The sequence below is a fragment of the Podarcis pityusensis genome, assembly GCF_964106645.2.
Source record: "Podarcis pityusensis genome assembly, chromosome: 8".
Classification (NCBI taxonomy): Eukaryota; Metazoa; Chordata; class Lepidosauria; order Squamata; family Lacertidae; genus Podarcis; species Podarcis pityusensis.
Window position 1 is genome coordinate 3,349,091 of NC_138033.1, and position 21,514 is coordinate 3,370,604.

General features: G+C 50.8%; 1 protein-coding gene and 1 long non-coding RNA gene across 8 annotated transcripts in view; both read right to left on the bottom strand.

Moving 5' to 3' along the window:
- PAK4 (p21 (RAC1) activated kinase 4) overlaps window positions 1-21,514 on the bottom strand; it is a 73,942-nt gene that overhangs the window by 2,736 nt on the left and 49,692 nt on the right. For 6 of the 7 annotated variants that reach the window (XM_081018742.1, XM_081018746.1, XM_081018747.1 and 3 more), the window contains 6 exons: window positions 18,881-19,104; window positions 10,040-10,747; window positions 7,705-8,202; window positions 6,051-6,184; window positions 3,783-3,909; window positions 248-373 (listed from right to left, as the gene is read on the bottom strand). In XM_081018742.1, coding sequence (XP_080874868.1) covers window positions 248-373; window positions 3,783-3,909; window positions 6,051-6,184; window positions 7,705-8,202; window positions 10,040-10,747; window positions 18,881-19,084 — 1,797 coding nt within the window. In that variant the 5' untranslated portion in view covers window positions 19,085-19,104. Of the gene's footprint in view, window positions 1-247; window positions 374-3,782; window positions 3,910-6,050; window positions 6,185-7,704; window positions 8,203-10,039; window positions 10,748-18,880; window positions 19,105-21,514 lie in introns of those variants that run through there. The other variant, XM_081018748.1, reaches the window with a different exon arrangement.
- Window positions 1,808-3,776, bottom strand: LOC308484614. Its single transcript, XR_013990043.1, has 2 exons — window positions 2,801-3,776; window positions 1,808-2,260 (listed from the first exon to the last, which is right to left on the bottom strand). It is a non-coding gene; the product is annotated as an uncharacterized lncRNA (long non-coding RNA).

Genomic DNA, 21,514 nt, shown 5'->3' on the forward strand with positions numbered 1-21,514 from the left:
TGAAAGCTCAGGATGGACGACGGAGGCAAAAAAAATATATCTGCTGATTAGAGAAAATGAGAACTTCATCAAAACCACGTAAATGGCCACTTGACCGCTTTGATCAGTGGAACATGGCAGCACATACCCTCTGGAACTCCCTGCCTCTTGATATCAGGCAAGTGCCTTCACTGCATTCTTTCAGCATCTGCTGAAAACGTTTCTGTTTAGGCAAAGCTGGAGGTTTAGGAAGTTGAAGCCCTCTTACCTCCGGCCCATAGGGCAACCGGGAGATGAGCTCTGGCGCCATCCAGTAAGGGGTGCCAACCAGGGACTTGCGCCGCGGAACCTCCTTGTTCACTTGCGCACAGAACCCGAAGTCGGAGAGTTTGACCTGGAAGGGAGAGCCAAGCGAAGGAAGCATGTCAGTGGCTGGAGTAGGCTCAGGGTGAGTTTGCTCACGAGGTCTGCTGCGGGAAGCATCTTTCCAGCCTTCACAGTGCAGATCAGCAATATTCCGTTTTTTAAAAGACGTGACGAGAGGCGGACAAACTCCCACAAATATATGGATTTGCCTTATCGCGATGCATCACCCCTCTGGTCAGCCTAGCCCAGTTCTCTCTATTTTGACAAGCGGCAAGCAGCCAATCCTGGCTACCAGATGTCCTTTGAAGCTGGAGATGGCAACGAGTGAACCAAGGACTTTTATTCCGTGTGCCAAGTTTGCGTTCTGCCATTGAGCGATTCCCCCACCCCATTAATGTGAGGCTCAATTCCATACTTAGTCTAAACCTCAGTTCAAGGGCCTAACATGCCCCACTCCTAAGCCAGTGGTTCCCAAACTTTTTGGGTCCACAGCCCCCACCTTGGTTATAATAATGATTATTTATTGTTTATACCCTGCCCATCTGGTTGGGTTTCCCCAGCCATAAACTCAACCCAGGTTCCTCCTCCCTTACCCTATAAAAAGCATTATTCAGAAGAGCAGTTTGCATGACCCACTAAGGAAGATAGTAACACAGTAAAAATCGAAACAGTAATTGAGCATTTATTCAAAACCCAATTAAATCTATTTTGTTTGATTAATTCAACAAAATGGATGAGCTTGGTTGATCCTAGGATAGCAGCTTTTCAAAATCTGATAGTCATTTACATTTTCAACGCCCCCATGCTGACCTCTTGCCTCTTAGCACCCCACTAGGGAATCCCACTTCCCCACCCCGGAGGGTACCACCTACTTTGGGAACCACTGATCTAGACCCAAGCATGCTGTCATCCTGAAACTGTTTTGGGGCACTTCACTGCTCAACCCTAGAAACACTCTGGTTCAGAGACGTGTGGAACCCGTGGGTTAAAGAGAATTGGATTTCTTCACAACAGTGCAGGAGCCCATGAAAATTTGCTGCGTGCACAGGTACAATAAAAGGTAAAGGTAAAGGGACCCCTGACCATTAGGTCCAGTCACGGACGACTCTGGGGTTGCGGCGCTCATCTCACTTTACTGGCCGAGGGAACCGGCGTACAGCTTCCGGGTCATGTGGCCAGCATGACTAAGCCGCTTCTGGCGAACCAGAGCAGCGCACGGAAACGCCGTTTACCTTCCCGCCAGAGCGGTACCTATTTATCTACTTGCACTTTGATGTGCTTTCGAACTACTAGGTTGGCAGGAGCAGGGACCGAGCAACGGGAGCTCACCCCGTCGCAGGAATTTGAACCACCGACCTTCTGATAGGCAAGTCCTAGGCTCTGTGGTTTAACCCACAGCACCACCCACGTCCCGCAAGTACAATACAATTTTTTAAAAAAAATATTGGCAGAAATTTCAAACCATTATTGAACATAATTGCTTTGGGACTTCCAGGGGAGAGAAGACAGAGGAAGCAACTGAGAATCCAGAGGGTGCTATAAAAAATTCTGCCTTCTCACAAGTCTGAATATGGTGAGAAGTGAGGTCACAGGGAACCAGGCAGAGGGCCTTCTCGGTGGTGGCACCCGCCCTGTGGAACACCCTTCCATCAGATGTCAAGGAAATAAGCAGCTATCTTATTTTTAAAAGACATCTGAAGGCAGCCCTGTTTAGGGAAGCTTTTAATATTTAATGCTGTATTGTTTTTAACACTTGATTGGGAGCTGCCCAGAGTGGCTGGGGAAGCTCAACCGGATGAGCAGGGTATAAATATATTATTATTATTATTATTATTATTATTATTATTAGGGTTTCAACTAAACATTAGGAAGAACTTTTTGACAGTGAGAGCTGGCTGACAGTGGAACGGACTCCCTCATAGAATCATAGAATCCTAGAGTTGGAAGAGACCACAAGGGCCATCGAGTCCAACCCCCTGCCAAGCAGGAAACACCATCAGAGCACTCCTGACATATGGTTGTCAAGCCTCTGCTTAAAGACCTCCAAAGAAGGAGACTCCACCACACTCCTTGGCAGCAAATTCCACTGTCAAACAGCTCTTACTGTCAGGAAGTTCTTCCTAATGTTTAGGTGGAATCTTCTTTCTTGTAGTTTGCATCCATTGCTCCGTGTCCGCTTCTCTGGAGCAGCAGAAAACAACCTTTCTCCCTCCTCTATGTGACATCCTTTTATATATTTGAACATGGCTATCATATCACCCCTTAACCTCCTCTTCTCCAGGCTAAACATGCCCAGCTCCCTTAGCCGTTCCTCATAAGGCATCGTTTCCAGGCCTTTGACCATTTTGGTTGCCCTCCTCTGGACACGTTCCAGTTTGTTAGTGTCCTTCTTGAACTGTGGTGCCCAGAACTGGACACAGTACTCCAGGTGAGGTCTGACCAGAGCAGAATACACCTCAGAAAGTGGCGGACTCTCTTTCGTTGGAGGTTGCGTATGATTTAATTGAGATTCCTGCAGTGCATTGAGGTTGGGCTAGATGGCCCTTGGGGTCCCCTCCAACTCTATGACTCTATGTTTTTAAGTTCTCCTCAGAAGTCTTGGGGCCGCCTGACACCACTGAAGAGTCACCTCCAGGTGGCACTGCAGGACCAGGCAATTTCAACAAGAGGTGAACAGGGGCAGGGACATTATTTTACTCCAGGGGTCAGCAACCTTTTTGAGCTGTGGGCCGGTCCACCGTCCCTCAGACCTTGTTGGGGGGGGCGGAGTATATTTTGAAAAAAATAATGAACAAATTCCTATGCCCCAGAAATAACCCAGAGATGCATTCTAAATAAAAGCACACATTCAACTCATTCAATGTAATGTAAAAACACGCTGATTCCTGGACTGTCCGCAGGCTGGATTGAGAAGGCGATTGGGCCGCATCCAGCCCCCGGGCCTTAGGTTGCCTACACCTGTTTTACTCTGTTTAGGGAAGCTTTCAATGTTTGATGTATTACAGTATTTTAATTTTTTTGGGAAGCCGCCCAGAGTGGCTGGGGAAGCCCAGGCAGATGGGCGGGGTATAAATAATAAATAGTTGTTGTTGTTGTTATTATTATTATTATTATTATTATTATTATTATTATTATTATTCCTTTGTTTCTACCCCCACACCTATCAGCCAATCACCCATTCCCACCACCCTTCTGAGTAATATCCCTCCCCACCCTCTCACTATATATCAGGGTCTGGTGACTTCTGTTTCAGTGTATCTGAAGAAGTGTGCATGCACACGAAAGCTCATACCAAGAACAAACTTAGTCGGTCTCTAAGGTGCTACTGGAAGGATTTTTTTTATTTTGCCAGAAAGTTCTGCCTGATGTTTAGTTGGCATCTCCTCCTACGTTTTCCTTGAGCTTAAAATCAGCACCTGGGACCACGTGCAACTCACCCGGCCGTCGTGTGTGAGCAGAATGGAGTCACTCTTGATATCTCGGTGGATGACACCCTGGGCATGGAGGACGGAGAGCGCCTTGAGGACAGACAGACAGACGGCCGCAATCTGCTCCTCGTTCATCCTGGAAAGGGAGTAAGAACACAGCACCTGTTAAAAGAGCAGCCTGGCTGGTTCAGACCTCGGTGGGTCCACCTCACCCACAGCTTCTAGAGGTCAACCAGATCCCCTTCTGGGAAGCCCACAATCAGGGCATCAAGGCGACAACCTTTCGCCCATCCTTGTTTCCCCAAGCGGCAAAAATTCTGAGTCAGGCGCCTCCTGGACATAAGAGTGCGTCCCATTTAGCTAAGATGGCAAATAGTCAGTGACAGCCTTCTCCCTCCTGCTTCTTCACGGATTTATGAAGCTGCCTTTTAAAGTCACCTAAGCCAGGGATGTGGGTGGCGCTGTGGGTTAAACCACAGAGCCTAGGGCTTGCCGATCAGAAGGTTGGCAGTTCGAATCCCTGCAACAGGGTAGGCTCCCATTGCTCGGTCCCTGCTCCTGCCAACCTAGCAGTTTGAAAGCATGTCAAAGTGCAAGTAGATAAATAGGTACTGTTCCGGCGGGAAGGTAAACGGCGTTTCCATGCACTGCTCTGGTTCACCAGAAGCAGCTTAGTCCTGCTGGCCACATGACCCGGAAGCTGTACGCCGGCTCCCTCGGCCAGTAAAGCGAGATGAGCGCCGCAGCCCCAGAGTCGGCCATGACTGGACCTAATGGTCAGGGGTCCCTTTACCTTTAAGCCAGCAGCCCTCATCACATTCCGTGGCAGAAAATTCCATGAATCTATTCTGTGCTGTGTGAGGGGACTCTCTGTGGCCTGTCCCAAACCGAAGTTCTGGCATTTGGAGAGAGTGAGAAAAACCTCCCATTGCTTTCCTTTTAAAGAGGAGTTGGTGATGTGGAATAAAAACTTTGGTTCGTCTTCCTGTCTCTCCAAGACATCCCTTTCTGTGGGAAACCTGTAGGCAGGATTCGACCAACAAGAGCCCTCTCCCCTCCTGGGGTTTCCAGAAACTGGGGTTCGGATACACTGCTGCCTCCGACTGTGGAGGCAGAACACAGCCATCCTGGCTAGCAGCCATCAAGAGCCATCTCCTCCATGAATCTGTCTTATTCTCTTTTAAAGTTGCACTTTCTCAGATATTCACTCATCTGGTTTCTACCTTTGTTTTCCTAAGGTTCATCTTTGGGCAAAATTTGGCCAACATCTGAATCTACATGCTGCTCTCTGCATAGCTGCTCTTTTCGATAATCTGCTTGAATTATACCTTTTGACATTTCATACCGAGATAATTTTTCCTTTAAAAACATAACCATTAGGGGGGAAAGTTATGTATTTTAACGGTCATTCTGTACAGGCTGAAATTCTATACGCAGTTAACTAGGAGAAAGATGTGGGAGTGAGTTCCACAGTTTAACTAGGGGCTGGGTGAATGAGGACTTCCTTTTATGTGTCCTGAATCTTCCACTATTCAGCTCCATTGCGTGTCCACAAGTTCTGGACATCCAGCAGGAGCCGGCCCTGACGTCGGAGAGAGAACCATCTTCTGAAGCTCTGCTCCCAGCTGGAGTAGAAAAGGGACTTTCAGCTGCGTCCCAGTTCCAACTCAGCCACACGGGACTGCCTTTCAAGTGAAGAAAGAGCAAGGTCAGGCCATTGAGGAGCACTTAAAAACAAACACTTCTTTCCCTGCCCACGCTGCAAAGCTTTGGAAATGCTTCTTTTCCCCAAAGGCCTTTACATCAACACATGCACACTCCTGGCTTCTTTTAGCTGGTCACAAAAGTCAGTGTATGCCCAGCCGGCCGCTGTTGGGAGAACAAGGCTCTCTGTACAGCAGGGCTGGGCAATATCTCTGGTTTTCAAATTTGTGATATATAACCAGATAAACATCGCGATATACCGATATATCACAATGTCTGAAATAAGGATGGCGCTATGTAGAGACATTGGCTGGCTTCATGGTTTTCCCTGCATTGTGATTTTTGCATAGCGCACACAAACACACACATACCGTGATTTGCACAATACACTACCAGGTCAAAAATTATGAAACCAATATCATAATATGGACTTCAAACCGGTTTGGGACGATATATAGATATATCGCCCAGCCCTACTGTCCAGGTGGACTCAAGAAAACTCTGTAAGGAAAATGGGTAAAACAGCAGCAGAGTCCCGGAAGAGAAGGGGCTCAAGACTTCCGCTCCCCATACCTTGTGTGTGTGACAATGTCCGTCAAAGCGCCTCCTTCCAGGAACTCCATGACGACCCATAGCTCATCGCCCACCAGGTAGCTGTTGTACATCTCCACCACATTCTCATGCTGATAGTCTCTCATGATCACGACCTGAAAGGGGAGAAATGGACAGTGGCAGCTGGGAGGGAGGAAGAGCCACTGGATAAGGACCCAAAAAGTGCCTGCTGGATGAGGCCAGTGGCCCATCTAGCCCAGCATCCAGTTTTCGCAGTGGCCAACCAGGTGCCCCAAAGAGAAACCCGGAAGTAGGATCTGAGCGCAAGAGCAACTCTCCCCTCCTGCGGCTAAAGTAACAAGTCAAAATAACAGCAAACTAAGAACAGATTTAGGGACGCAGGTGGCGCTGTGGGTTAAACCACAGAGCCTAGGGCTTGCTGATCAGAAGGTTGGCGGTTCGAATCCCCGCAACGGGGTGAGCTCCCGTTGCTCTGTCCCTGCTCCTGCCAACCTAGCAGTTCGAAAGCACGTCAAAGTGCAAGTAGATAAATAGCGGGAAGGTAAACGGCGTTTCCGTGCACTGCTCTGGTTCGCCAGAAGTGGCTTAGTCATGCTGGCCACATGACATGGAAGCTGTCTGCGGACAAACGCCGGCTCCCTTGGCCAGTAAAGCGAGATGAGCTCCACAACCCCAGAGTCGTCCACGACCAGACCTAATGGTCAGGGGTCCCTTTACCTTTACCTTTAAGAACAGATTAACACTCACATCAACTTTTGAAATGTCTGGGCAGGCTTGTCAAAGCAAAAATGTTATTAATACATGCCCAAAAAAGTACAGTGAAGGCGTCTGTCTGATCTCAAGAGGCAGGGAGTTCCAAAGTGTAAGTGCTGCCATGTCAAAATATGGAACGGGTGTTACATGGCACCAGTGCTTTTTTTCTGGGGGGACGCAGGGGTATGCATACCCCTAAACATTTTGTGAATCTAAGTTTGGCTTCATTGAGGGGCAGTATTTCAATATGAGTAGGAAAATGAGAGTACCCCTAAACATTTTTTTTTAAGGAAAAAAAGCACTGCACGGCACCTGGAAGAGTGCCAGTTCCGCAGAGCAGTCGAAGGGGGCGAGGCGATCTCGCAGGTGAACTGGTCCCAAGTTGAATCATAGAATCATAGAGTTGGAAGAGACCACAAGGGCCATCGAGTCCAACCCCCTGCCAAGCAGGAAACACCATCAGAGCACTCCTGACATATGGTTGTCAAGCCTCTGCTTAAAGACCTCCAAAGAAGGAGACTCCACCACTCTCCTTGGCAGCAAATTCCACTGTCGAACAGCTCTTACTATCAGGAAGTTCTTCCTAATGTTTAGGTGGAATCTTCTTTCTTGTAGTTTGGATCCATTGCTGGGTGCCCGGCTGTTGCTGGACTACAACTCCCATCATCCCCGACTGCTGGTCCTGCTAGCTAGGGATGATGGGAGTTGCAGTGCAACATCAGCCAGAGACCCAAGTTTGAGAAAGGCTGTGTTAAGGGCTTTCTATACTAGCCGCCTCTGCTGCCAGGACACCCCACCCGATACCCTTTGGGGAATTCTCAACACACACACAGGGGAAGAAGAACAGGAAGCGAGGCTACGGAGCGGGGGCCTTTCTCCACCCCACCTCCCGGCCCCTCACCTCGTTGAAGAGCAGCTCCCGCCGCTGCTGCTTGCGCAGGTCCATCTTCTTGACGGCCACCAGCTTCCCGGAGCTCTTGATGGTGGCGATGCAGACGATGCCGGTGGACCCCTCCCCGATCTTGATGAAGTTGTCCAGGTAGGTCCTGGGGTCGCCCGGGTCCACCACCATCTGCAGGGCGGCCCGGAACTGTTCGTGGGAGACCCGCTGGGGCTCTCGCTGCGGGGAGCGGGGCTGCTGCGGGGCCGGGGGAGGGGGGCCCGGGGGCTGCGGGGGCGGGTGCTGGGGAGGGGGCTGCTGAGAGTAGGGCGGCTGGTGGGCGGGAGGCGGGACGTGCGTCAAGTGGGGGTCCGAGGCGTGCTGGGAGAGTCCTGGGTGGGGCGGCTCTGGGTTCCGGGATCTCGTTGGGCCCGATGGTGGGGGCCTGGAGGAGCTGCTGTTGCCACTTATGGGGCCGTTGGAGGCGGTTTCTTGGGGTTTCCCGGGCCTGTGCTCTGCCTAAAAGAAGCAGGGGTGGGTGGGGTGAAATGGTTACATCAGCAACTGGGAAGGACGGGAAAGATCAGAGAATCACAGAACTGTAAACTTGGAAGAGACCAGGGGGGTCGTCTAGTCCAACCCCCAGCAGTGTCTACTTTCAGGCAAGTGTGGAAGGGCTGACGATTCCCTCAGACTACTCACTACAAAGGGAAGGGGCAGAGGTCACACTCCAGCTGCCCGGTTGCCAAGGGACCCTCAACCGGAGCACTGAGTGCCAGAAACCAATACGGTGATGTTGGTGCCTTAGGACTTGAGATTCACCACCGCCGGTTCCGATAATATGTGAAGTATGGATCTCGCCAAAACAGGTCATGTGTTCTGAAACTCCCACCCGCCCCGGAATGAGCAGCGCCCTCCAACCTTGGGTCCCCAGATGTTGCCGGACTACAACTCCCATCATCCCTGACCATTAGGTAAACTGGGGGCGCGATAGGTTTTGTAGTCCAACAACACCTGGGCACCCAACCGTTGAAGAGCACTGACGGAGAGAGACTTGTGGGTAGCTCTTACGGACTAATATGGAGTAAGAGACTGCTGATCCGTTCAGCCCACGGCCATCTTCTCTGCCCAACAGCAGAATCATAGAATTGTAGAGTTGGAAGGGACCCATAGAGTCATTTAGTCCAGCCCCCTGCAATTCAGTAATGCCTCAAGAGACCCAGATATACAGAGGTGTCTCCCCAGCCCTTTTAACCTATGCCATAAGAAAGTAAAAGCAGCCTGCTTGATCAGACTAGAGTTACACCTAGCCCTGCATTTTCCTCCCCACAGTGTGGAATCAGATGCCCTCTGGAAAGCCCACGAACCAGGTTCTCTTTTAACTGGAGATGGCAGAGATGAATCCTGCAAATGGGAGCAGGCGGAGGACCCAGAAAGCAGCAGGAGCTGCATCTATCTTCTGTACCTCATCTCTCCTGTTGCCTGTGGCAGAGTTATGCCCAGAACACACACACACACACACACACACACAGCAGGAAAGCGGCAGGACCCCCTGCTAGATTAGCACAAAGGACAGGAACCGAGGCAGAGATGATAGTGGTTAGCTAGACGCAAAAGAAGGTTGAAGCTAAGGATGGCGGTGCCCTTGGAGGAAGAGGAAGAGGAGGAAGAAAAGTGGCAGAGGTGCAAGAAAAAAGGGTTCCAGACACCTGACAGTTGTACGGTAGATTCCCTTGCGATGGAGGCTTGTGGCACCCACAGCGCAGTACGTGGCTGCTTTGCTGCAGCGTTTCTACAGAGAGAGAGACAGAGTCACTGTGCAGGAGGCCGTGGGGCTGCGGAGGGCGGTTAGAGAAAGGCACGCGGAGGGAAAAGAGCAGAGAGAGGAGCGTTTCCTTCAGAAGGTGGACAGCACCAGAGTAGCTCAGGTTAGTGGGAGCAAGGGCTGTGACAGCAGAGGAGAGGAAAGGCAGGACGGACACCCAGACGTTGCAGGAAGACAGCAGGTTGCAAAGCGAGGGAGCGCTGCTCCGAGGAGGAAGGAAGGCCCGAGAAAGAGGAGACACAGCAACATGGCAGGGAGCAGAGCAAAGAGCCAGCCTCTGGAGGTCTCTACAGGGTGGGGCTTCTGCAGAAGAGCTTGGCTTCGCGGCTCAGAAGGTGCCCACTGCCCATCACACCATCAGCCACTCAGGGATGCTGGCAGTAAGACGCAAATCCCTTTTAAAAGCAGGAGGCATCTTCACTTGCTGATGAGCTTGTGCTCCAGGGAAAAGGCACTTGCGGAGGGTCAGTCCTGGCTGGCCAGGGCTAGAGAGCCACAACCTACAAGGCGGGGGGTATGGGGAAACGTTACCTGAGCACCCCGGACGGGATCTGTGTCCGCTCGCGGGTACGTGTTAAAAGGCCGCCCGGTCTGCTGTGCCGTTTTCATGACCCCCTCGGAGATGGGGATATTTGGGGTCCGGATATTGGGTCCCGAAAGAGGCCTCTTTTCCCGGGGGGACTGCGGGCTGGTCTCCCCGGTGTAGGTCGATTTAGGTCTTTTGTCGGGGCCGTCCGCACGCTCCCTTCTGACCACGCGCTCCGACAGCTCCTTCTCGGCGGCCGTCTCCCTCCTCCCGTCTCGCTCATGCGGCCTGTGCCTGTGGTCCGAGAAGGGCTTGTGGTAGTCTGGAGGGGGTGGCCGGTGGTGAGGTTTGCCCGTGGGCTCCTGCCCCCGGGGGTGCTGTGCGGCTGTCCTGTCTTCCCGGCTCCTCTCCCGGCTCTGGTCCAGCTCGTTCCGGGAGCCATGGCGGTTCCGCTCCTTCAGCTCCTTGCCCCTGCTGCCCCCAGAGTCTTCCTCAGCGACGGCAGCAGGGTAGTGATGGTGGTGGTGGTGGCGGGAGGGCCTGGCCAGGGCCTCACTCAGGCCGTTCTCCTGGTAGAGCTGGTCGTGCCGAGGCGGGAAGGGGGGGCTGTCCCTGCGCAGGGAGTTGGAGCGCGACACGGACATGTTCTCAAACTCATCCAGCAGCCAGGCCAGGGAGCCGTCCTTGGCCGCCTTGTTCCCCCGCACGATGGTCTTTATGCGCGGGGCATGGAAAACGGAAGCGGCGGGGAGGGGAGGGAGAAAAAAGACAAACACAAACACAAAAGAAAATAAGGTGAGCAACACAAAAACAAAACAAAAAAAAAGAAATTAAGGGGCCTGGTGGATGCCTGGCAGCTGGTCAGTTTTGGCACACACGCACACACAAAATGAAGCGTACAGAAGCATGCGGGCGTCGGGAGGGGGCGCTGTTGCTCACACACTGGAGAAGCAAGGCCTTTAAGGAAGCTGCTCTTAACCCCAAAGTAATTTCCCCATATACACCCATTCCATCCGTGCATTGAACCTTCCATGAAAACCACAAATGCAGGCGATAACAACGCTTGACTCAAAAAGAAATGGCTTGAAGGAAATGGTAAAGCCTCTAGATTTGTTATCCGAAGGCACAAACCAAGATGCTATCTACGTAAAATGCATTTATGCTGCATCAGTCTGCAAAGCTCTGATTTCAGAGCCTTCCAATCACAGCATGGCCACCGTCTCTTCCTCTTGACAGAAAAAAAAGGGGGGGATTTGCAAGACTCCACACTCATGTGGCCTTCCACTGGTGGCCCAGGAAAAGGCTTACTCCTCCCTCACATATCATGTACACATCCTCTGGGGTCAATGCAAGAACCTTTCCCTCCCCTCCCCTCTGCACCTGCCTAGCACTTCAAATGCAAAGCAACTTTCACATCCCACCTTTTCCACTGGCTTCCTAAGCAGAGATGTGTTGCTTTGTCCCCCCTCCCCTCCTCTAGGCCTGATCCTATACTTTTGCGCCGGCTCTTATCACATTCTGCACAGCGCACAGATCAGTTGCATGCTACAAGCAAGTGAGAGGACACAACAGCCAGGCCAGGCCAGGCCAGGCATGCAGATTATTATTTTCCCCCGTTCAAAACCAGACCCACACATCTGCTAGAACACTCTGAAGGACACCCTGCCAGACTGAAAACAGATTGCGGTGTCTGGAACCGAGACACCCAACCCCAACCACACCACAATCCACCACAAGAAACTCCTGCAAGAGCGCTGAAGGATTTGGGAGGCAAGGCCTGTGCGATGCCTGCAGTTTAGATCTGTGGGTGTTAGCAGGAGAGCTTCCAAGGATCTCTCCTTTCAATCATGAGGCCCTTTTCTGCCATGCTGGTTTGTTTAGAGAATTTGTACCTGGCTCTTCAGGTACAAAACAGGACAGTCCCTGGCCCACAGATTACAATCTAAAAGAAAAGACACTCAAGGGGAAGGGAACAAGGAGGGAAGAGGAAAAATCAAAACTCAGACACCCATTTCTAAACAGCTGTTTCTATACTGACCAGCAGGCACAGTTCGGGGGCAGGAAGTGCTTGATGGAGCTGGCCTTTCAGTAAAGCTGATCAAGTGATAGCCCTGCTTCCTATCTCTCCTGCTGACGCAGTCTGGTGGAATGGCTGCCCCAAATGACAGTTGCAGGAGAGGAGGCCTGGTGGCGCTGCTTTTACACCGGAGGACTTTAAGGAAAAATTTCCAGCACCAACGTAACAACCATTGGTTCACACAGCATGTGAAATTTGCCAGGCACATTTTGCACCTGGCTATCAGTCGCTTGCAACCATGTGAAGATACCGGGGCGCCAGGACGGTGCCTGACATCTCCACCGTCTGAAGGTGCATGCCTGGGGATCCTTGGATCTTGCCTGTTTTTCACACGCTAACAACACACCCTTTAGAATTCTATCAGTGAGATTCTATCTGCCAAATCAGAACAAATTTCAGGATCAAAAAGTCACACTGAAAAATACAACTTTCAAGCCTCCTGGCCCCAAAATGGCAAACTAGGCATGCCATGTTGGCAACTGTAACCCTGGTTTAAGGAGTCATTTGGCACCCAGCTTTCATATCTGAGTTTCTAACACTGGTTTCACAGAGAAGCAAATGGTGCAAGTCAACATTCAGTTATCTGTGACCTACTAGAACCAAGAACCTCCCTTCTATTTGCAGCCTACATGCAACGCTTTATTTCCAAAACAAGCAGCGCTAAGGCTCCAGTGAGGCTGGTTGGTGAAGGAGAGGAAGAGACTAGACGAGTGGGCACACAAACTTCTGTTATTCCACCTCTGCCAAAACAGGACTCGTAAGCCAAAGGCTTCGCATGGTGACACCCGACTGCTGCCATGAATGTTCCTCTGGCCCAAATCCAAAGCAAGCGAGATGCTGCCACCTTCACTCTACCCTGGGAGGACAATGTGCAGATTCCTCAGACCAGGAGCTTAAAAAATGCTCTCCGCCAACAGCCTCACATGTGGGCCAAAGCAGCAACACAAATAAACACCCACACCCACAGAGAAAAGTACAGCTTTCGGGTAATTGGCTCGGTGACTGTACAGTTATACAGGGGGTGATGGCGGCAAGGACGCATTTATAAATAAATATTCCAGAAAGGCACTCTCGCTCCTTGCTCCCTTGGATTTGAAAACCTGACCTCAGCGCTTGCAGCCCTCCCAAGGATCCCTGATCTTTCTGCAAAGAGCGATTCTGTCCCAGTTTACACAGTCAGCAGGCTTTTTTCGTGGACTGTAACACTTCAGGCTATGGTGGTGAGGGGTGGGGAGAGAGAGAGGTGAATGCTTCCCCCTGGAAATAATTGCCTCTACACAGGAAGTTAGGAATATGAACCCTGTATATTTGAAGGAGCATCTCCACCCCCATCGTTCAGCCGGGACACTGAGGTCCAGCTCTGAGGGTCTTCTGGCGGTTCCCTCACTACGAGAAGCAAAGTTACGGGGAACCAGGCAGAAGGGTTGGTTCAGTAGTGGCACCCGCCTTGTGGAACGCCCTCCCATCAGATGTCAAGGAAATAAACAACTATTTGACTTTTAGAAGACATCTGAAGGCAGCCCCGTGTAGGGAAGTTTTTAATGGTTGGCGCTTTATTGTGCTTTTAATATTTTCTTGGGAACTGCTCAGAGTGGCTGGGGCAACCCAGTCAGATGGGTGGCATATAAATAATAAAATTATGATTATTAGGAAGGCAGGGAGAAGAGCTTGCAGCCTAGCCTCCCCAACCTGCTCCTCTTCTATATGGAACAATGTTGTCTATGTGCAAAACTTCAGTAGGCCCCTGCACCATTTTAGTCCATAATCCTGCAGACTGTATAAAAAGGGGCCGCATGGCATCGCTGGAGGTGAGGACCTAAGACCCTAAGAGTGCCAAGGGGGCCCACCTAGCCCAGAATCCTGTTCTCACAGTGGCCAACCAGATGCCCAAATGCAACGCCACTCTCCTCATTTGCAGTTGCCAGAATTTAAGGCGCATGCTGCCTCTGATTCTGGGGGCAGGACACAGAGCCAAAATGACTAGGAGCCATTCAGGGCCTTACCCCCCCCCCAACAAAAGGGAAGTGGCTGACGGAGATGGGAAAGAGAGGAGGGCCACATCTATAGTGCACCAGCGCACAAAATCCATACACGCGCCCTTCTCCCCCGCTGAAGCCCCTTCAGTTGACGTGGGCCGCCCTCAATGAATGTGTTTAGTATGCCAAGAGCGGCTGCCTTTTGCCCCCAGCCTACACAATGCATAGCTCCACACTGTGGAACCTCTTTCATTGGAGAGCTGTGCGAGCGCATAAAGATTTCCTTATCAGAGAGCACTCAGGCTCATCTAGCCAGCTGGAAACGTCAAGAGGCAAAGATTCCCAAGAGGCAGGCTTGCCGGAGGGCGTGGGGTGGGGGGAAGAGAGGGAATGTGCTCATGGAAGAGAGAGATCTGAGCCGCAGGATCAACACAGAATCACAGAACTGCAGAGTCGAAAGGGAGCCCCAGGGGCCATCTAGTCCAACCCCCTGCAATGCAGGGGTCTCAACTGAATCGGACACAACAGGAGGCCATCCAACCTCTGCCTGAAAACCTCCAAGGAAGGAGACTCCATCCTGAAGGTCCAGATTCCGGGCCAAGAACACTCCTAACCGCTATAACATACCATTACACAAGCACACTTGGCACAAACTGGCTCTAGTCCAACGTGGCACCCAAAGGGGCAGAAACAGAAGGTTTCTTCCGTGTGGGCATGTGGCAGCAGGAGGAGATCTATGAGGCAACAGGGAGTAGGGGAAGGCTGAGTGAAAGGGGGTCCCGGGAAAAGTGCAGGCTACAGACTAAGCGATGCAAGCTTTGCTCCCCCTGAGAGAAGCAGATGGTGCATGTGGCTGGACTTGCTCTGGAGTTTCGTCTGACAAAACCACACTGACATTCACACAAGCTGTGCAGGAGCTGTGCCTGGTGTCAGAGAAATGCCCAAGTGCAGTGCGCTAACCGCTCCCACATGAATGGAAGCTACTCTCTCTACAATGGCAGGTGTTTTGTTGGATAAAGGAAAAAGGGAGATTCTAGTATCTAAAGTTGCATGGAAGAGGGGAGCAAGCCTGTTTTCTGCTGCTCCGGAGGGGACGGCCCAAACCAATGTGCTCAAACGACACATCAGGAAGAACACATCATGCGCTCAGACGACACTAAGCATCAGGAAGAACTTCCTGGTGGTAAGAGCAATTTGACAGTGGAATGGACTCTCCTTCGTTGGAGGTTTTTAAAGAGATACCGGATGGCCATCTGCCAGAGATCCTTTAGCTGCAATTCCTGCATTGCAGGGGGTTGGACTAGATGACCCTTGGGGTCTCTCCCAGCTCTACAGTTCTGCGCTTCTCAGAGCTGAATCTTCCACAGCAGGTTCTGTGCCTAAGAGGGAGAGGGATGGGCTTCTTAGCTCCAAATGCCGTACGGCCTGAAGCAGCAATGCACAGCGTGTTGCCTTGAATGAGTTTCTGAAGTGTCCTCCTGGGTAAACAAGAGGCAATTTGCAGAGGCCTGCAGAAACGTTAAGATCCCACCCTGCAGCTGCAGGACATGGAATGGGAGCCCGGCTCGTCGGAGGCGGCAACAGGGGCCCCTCCCCACTGCAGCTCCCAGAGCACCCCTGGGACAAGGTGCCTCGCCCTCCCCAGAAACGCAGCGCTGCGCCTCCAAGGGAAACAAGCAATCCCTGCAAAACTGCCGCGGCGTTTATTGGGAAGGCAGGGAGAGGTTTGTTTAGTTCCCTTAACAAGGCACGTCCCAAATTCTGGGCAAATTAGGGGGCTGGGGGCAGGATGACACCAGAAGCAGGGAAAGGTGTGGGTGAGTGGTCAAGGGGAAAGCAGGGAAGAGGCTTGGAAGAACAGCCAAGAAAGGGAACAGACAGCAAGATGGCTCTACTGGAATATTGCAGCTAGGACATTGGGTAGGGGGAGGAGATTTGAGCTGGCACTTCCTATATACAGTGGTACCTCGGGTTACATACGCTTCAGGTTACATACACTTCAGGTTACAGACTCCGCTAACCCAGAAATAGTACTTCAGGTTAAGAACTTTGCTTCAGGATGAGAACAGAAATTGTGTGGTGGTGGTGCAGTGGCAGCAGGAGGCCCCATTAGCTAAAGTGGTGCTTCAGGTTAAGAACAGTTTCAGGTTAAGAACGGACCTCTGGAACGAATTAAGTACTTAACCCGAGGTACCACTGTATATATATGTTTTTTAACATATCATTTTCAACAGTAATTAAACATACTTTTACATCTTATTCAATTTTTTTGACTTCCATCAGTCCTGTCTGAAAATTTTCCAATCTAATCTCAGTATGAATTTCTTATTTTCCCTATTACATTTCAATCTCATAATCAATATCTCTATCTTTTTCCACTTTGTAACACTTCGTATATTTCTCCTTACAAAACTTATTGTAGTCCTACTAACGTAATTTGTTGATTACAGTTGCTCTTCAAATAATCCATATACTTCTTCTAATCTTCTGTAAATCTCTGGTAAATCGCTGGCACTTCCAACAAGGTGGGGCTCTGGCTAAGAGGCAAATTCTCCTGCCATCAGCGCCTCCCGGACCCAAGCAGACCAGTCTCATCAAGCCCCACACCAGGCCGCGGCAGGACTGGAACAACAGGTCTTTGGCTTTTATTCAGACCCAAGCCTTTCCCTCGCTTCTCTCCAGGAAGGCAACACGGGCTGAGTCACCCTCTGCTGAAATTACACGGAGGAGCAGCCTTTGCTGTGACCTGAAAGTCACAAGCCACTTCCTCTGTGGTCAGGGGTGCGACAGGACGTCCGCCCCTACCTTGTACTTGGGGACATGGGCAGCAGGCAGGTGGCGCCTGGACGTGCCAGCCAGCCGGCTTATTTAAAAGGACAACATCCATTTGGGGCTTATAAAAATAAATGCAAAAAAACCCACAACCATGCACACGCCATTTAAAGATGCAATATTGTTAGCAGAGCAACCAGGAGATAAACCTCATACAAAACACCTGGACACGCAAAAAGGCATTCCGATCGATTTTGGTATGAACACTGAAACCTCATGGCCATGTTCAATGCCATGCAAGCATTCAGACCCAACCAAGCGTCATAGAATTGTAGAGTTAGAAGGAACCCTAGGGGTCATCTAGTCCAAACCCCAATCACAGCTAAAGAACCCCTGACAGGTGGCCCTCCAACCTCTGCTTAAATACCTCCCGTGAAGGAGAGCCCACCACTTCTGCCTGCCCTCTACCTGGCAGTACAATGATTTATTTTACTCTTCCCAATACACTTTGTTGTCCTTGAATCCTGCTAGCCCATACAAAGCCAGACACTGATATCCTAATGCCTAAATGGATGCCTTCTCCATCAGCTAACCCTGACAGGGTTGCCTGTCACTATCTGCTCCTGGCTTGAACTAAAAGCTGAAGCAGGGCTCCCCTTGCTGCCTCCTCGGCTAAGTAAATAGACAAACACAGGCATTCTCCTTACCGCTAAGGATGTTCATACTGGTAAGCTGTCGAGGGTGGGCTGGCTATCAGGATGAGCCCCAAACCGGCACCCCATAGTACAGGAAGTGCGATAAATCTCTTCCAGGAAAACCAGCCAGCAAACCCCTTCCCCCATCGGACACGAACCTTTAAAAGCCTGTCGGTTTCCAGATCTGGGTGAATCACTGTTGACTTGAGGACACAAACCACGTTGTTTTCAGGATCAAGTTCCTGGCTTGCTAACACGCAGCGCTGTACCAACCCCCCTGCGCCCTCCAGCAGAAGGCATTTCGGCTCCTCCGCCTCAAGCTGAACCTCGTGATGCTTCTGAAAGAGCAAGGCGCTTCTGCCCCCAGAGGCCAACCCAGAGCTGCCTCCCACACGCTGCATTTGACCCCTTGCCTGCTGCGATGGGACTCCACTCCCACGTCCAGATTTTGGCTCTGGCGTTCAGGCCTGGGTGTCCCGCAGCTCCGAAATGTGTCAGGCTTGCGGTCCGCTCTCTCCCCCACCCACCTCACCCTGGGGGAAAAATTAGCTGAGCTGCAAACTCATTACATGCAGGACACATACATCGCCCCATTCCACGAATGGAAGGGGCCGTTCCAGGATCTATGCCTGAACCAAGGAGTCGTTCAGAGACGACATCTCATTCTGCATGCTCGGCAAGGGGAGCCTCTTACGCTACACCCCAGAGATGGGGGTCCAAAACTCCAGTCACTCCTATATCGAAGCACAGAACAAACGACAGACAGGATACCCGGTGGGTGAGGGTAGCAAACTTCTGACATGGACAGAACTCGAGTCCTACGGAATCCGCTCATTACTTCGTCAGAAAAAAATTCAGGAAGCTGTTCTGATGTTACGTTTAGTCTTGTGAACGCACCCCCAAGCCTTCAAGGTTACACTGCAACCGGAATCCGTCACCCGGCTCAACTCACATGTCCAGGAGTTTTGCCAGATGGCAGCAAACTGCAGCCTTGGGAGACACGCTGAGTTCTCAAAAACCACTCCAACCTTATGGCTGGTGACAAAGTGGTTGGGTGAAATGACCCCAAGGTTACTTTGAGAGTCTCCTCAAGCGGTTTGAAGCTCTAGGTTCAGGATGTGTGTCCCCCCGCCACCGCCCCCTTCTTACACAGCATCAAAAGGTCTACAGATAGCACCTGTCCACATCAGAGCAGGCTGCAGCTGCAGCTACCAGCTAGCCATTTTATGGCTTACTCGCTAAGCCACCGCTCAGAAGCACATTCCCCTTCCGACAGAAATGTACGAAGTTCAGGTCCCACACGAGAGCAAAGCTAGTGCCATCTACCTTCTGAGAGCCAGACTGGACGGCCGTAATGCACACTGGATCCACCAACGGCTTCGGCCGCTTGGCCGACTCCTCGATGATGCCCTGCCATTGCCTCGGCAGCCCTATGAACTTCTGCTCCTGCTGGTCATAGCCCGTGTGGACCCGGTGCTCAAAGTTGGAGGGGGCGGAGATCTCAATGCGCTTCTTCTTCTTGCTGAACATGGTGATGTTGGCTAGCAGACCTGAAAGGAAACACAGAAGGCGGTTTAGAAAAACAAAAAGCGAGAGGAAATCATAGGAAAAGAAGAAAACAGGCAAATAAGGGTCAGTATAAAGCTTTGGCTTGAAATCGAAAATGGGCAACAGCTTTGCAGAAACGTCCTACGTATGGGTCAGGCATTCACAGACATATAGCAAACTAAAAGGGAGCAGAACTCAAACGCCCTCCTAGGACCAGGCTTCAGAAATGTTGGACTACAACTCCCATCAGCCCCAGCCAGTACAGCGCCTGCAGCCCCAAACATCTGGAAGGTACCGGGCTGGGGAAAGGATGAGCCTCAAGAACCTTCAAGCAAAAGAAGCTCTGGCTTGTTGCAGGAGCTGGAAAAACGTCCCAGTCATTCCCTTCCTTTGCTCAAGACTGATAGGTTGCTGGAAACCACAGGAGAGGAGGGGTGCTCTTGTGCCCGAATCCTGCTTGCTGGTTTCCGCACAGGCATTAATTAGGCCACTGCCGGAACAGGATGCTGGACTAGATGGGCCACTGGCGTGACCCGGGACACTCTTATGTGCTCCCTCTTCTTTTGCAGTCGCTGCACAATGAAGAAGCCGATTAAGGCGCTTGACAAATATTAAGAGAAAAGCAAGACAAGCCATTGGCATCCAAGCTCAAGTTCCACAATACCAATCGGCTGTTATCAGTTTGGCCTGTTTGTCCATCTAGTTCTGTACTTCCTCCTCTAGCTGGCGATGGCTCTCCAGGAGGGCCTTGCGCTCAGAGAGAGGGAGAGGTTTTCCCCATTACCTGCTACTCAGGTCTTTTTAACTGGAGGCTCTGCCAGGGACTGAGCCTCAAACCTATTGCCTACAAAACATGTGCTCTGCACTGATTTATAGTCCCTCCACACGAGAAAGAATAGAGCCACAAGGTCAGTAAGATTCGGGGCAAGACACCTTGCAGGATCACTGCTTCCAATGCCAGCAGCATAATCAGTGCAAACTTATTCCCAGTCGCAACACTGCGAACCCTTGAATTCTGGCTACAAAGGACTACAGAGCTGGCTGGCTGTAAACCTTCCTCCAGCGATGAAACCAAAAGCCTTACAAATACATTTGGAGAATCTACTCTCCTGGAGGAAGCGGAGACAACCTTTAATCCAAAGTTAAAAAAACCAAAAAAGTTTGTAACTAGGCATTTCTTGAAATGCCAAAAAAAGTACACACAACTACACAAGAGAAAAGGAACAGCCCAGCACATGTCATGACAGAAGTATTTTTATTTATCTCATTTATTTAAAGCATTTGGTTGCCTTTGTTGACACAAAACGGGATGGGAAAAAGCCTCCTCCAAGGGAAACCTTGGAGATCAATACAGCAGCACATCAAACATTCTCAGAGGGAACTCGAAGATACAAAAGCCACTTACGAGACATACAAACAAAGTGTGTTTTGAAATGAGACTTTAGCCACGAGGATAAGGATCGGATGGATATAAGTGAAGCTCTCTTCAATAGAGTCAGAGCAGGTAATGTGTACAGTTAGTGCTTTAAAAAACCCACAGGACTCCTGATGACATTCCCATGCTTCTTAAAATATCTCTTGGCCACCAGATGCTAGGAATAGGGAGGGGATGTGGATCAAGGAGTTTTAAATGTTTGATGTTTTACTATGTTTTTATATGTGCTGTAAGCCGCCCAGAGTGGCTGGGTGGCGTATAATAATAGTAATAATAATAATGATAATAATAGTAGTAATAATAATAATAATAATAATAATAATAATAATAATAGTTCTCCTGAGGAACTCTGAGAGCCGCCCCTTCCAGAGGCATCTGCCGGGCCACTGCCAGACTCCCCACAGCAAGCCAAATCTATTCTGAAAGTGGGGCAGGATCTTTCTTCTTTGCTCCACATGCCAGCCCAGTCCTTTCCCAGCTTCTGCCCTGCTTTTGCCTGGACACCCCTGCCTCAGCGCATCCTTGGGGAGAGCCTCCTCCTACTCAGAGAAACAGTTTTGTTTTGACTCATCTGTCCCACAGGTGCCCGAGCCCTCGATGACCCCGGAAAGCATTCCTAAAACTGACTGCAGTCAGAAGCGCTCAGCACTTTGTAGGATCAGATCTATGTCAATCCCGGCTGGCGGCTTAATCGCAAACACAGACACATCCGGTTCTTATTGCACAATGACAGTGGCCCTCTCTTGAACCAGGGCAAGGGAGGAGTTCCAAACCACTTCCAAGAGACTCTGATCAGCGATGATGAAGAGATCATCGCGTCACAACCTTTCCTGCACAATACAATCGCACCTTATGCATGGGTTGGGTTCCTAGGGTATACCCAAATCCTTGGAACTGCCCTGCAGCTAGTGGGTGAGGGGCAGAGAGAAATCCCCACACTCCCAGAGACCATGCGCTGAGTGGGCCTTCTCAGCAAA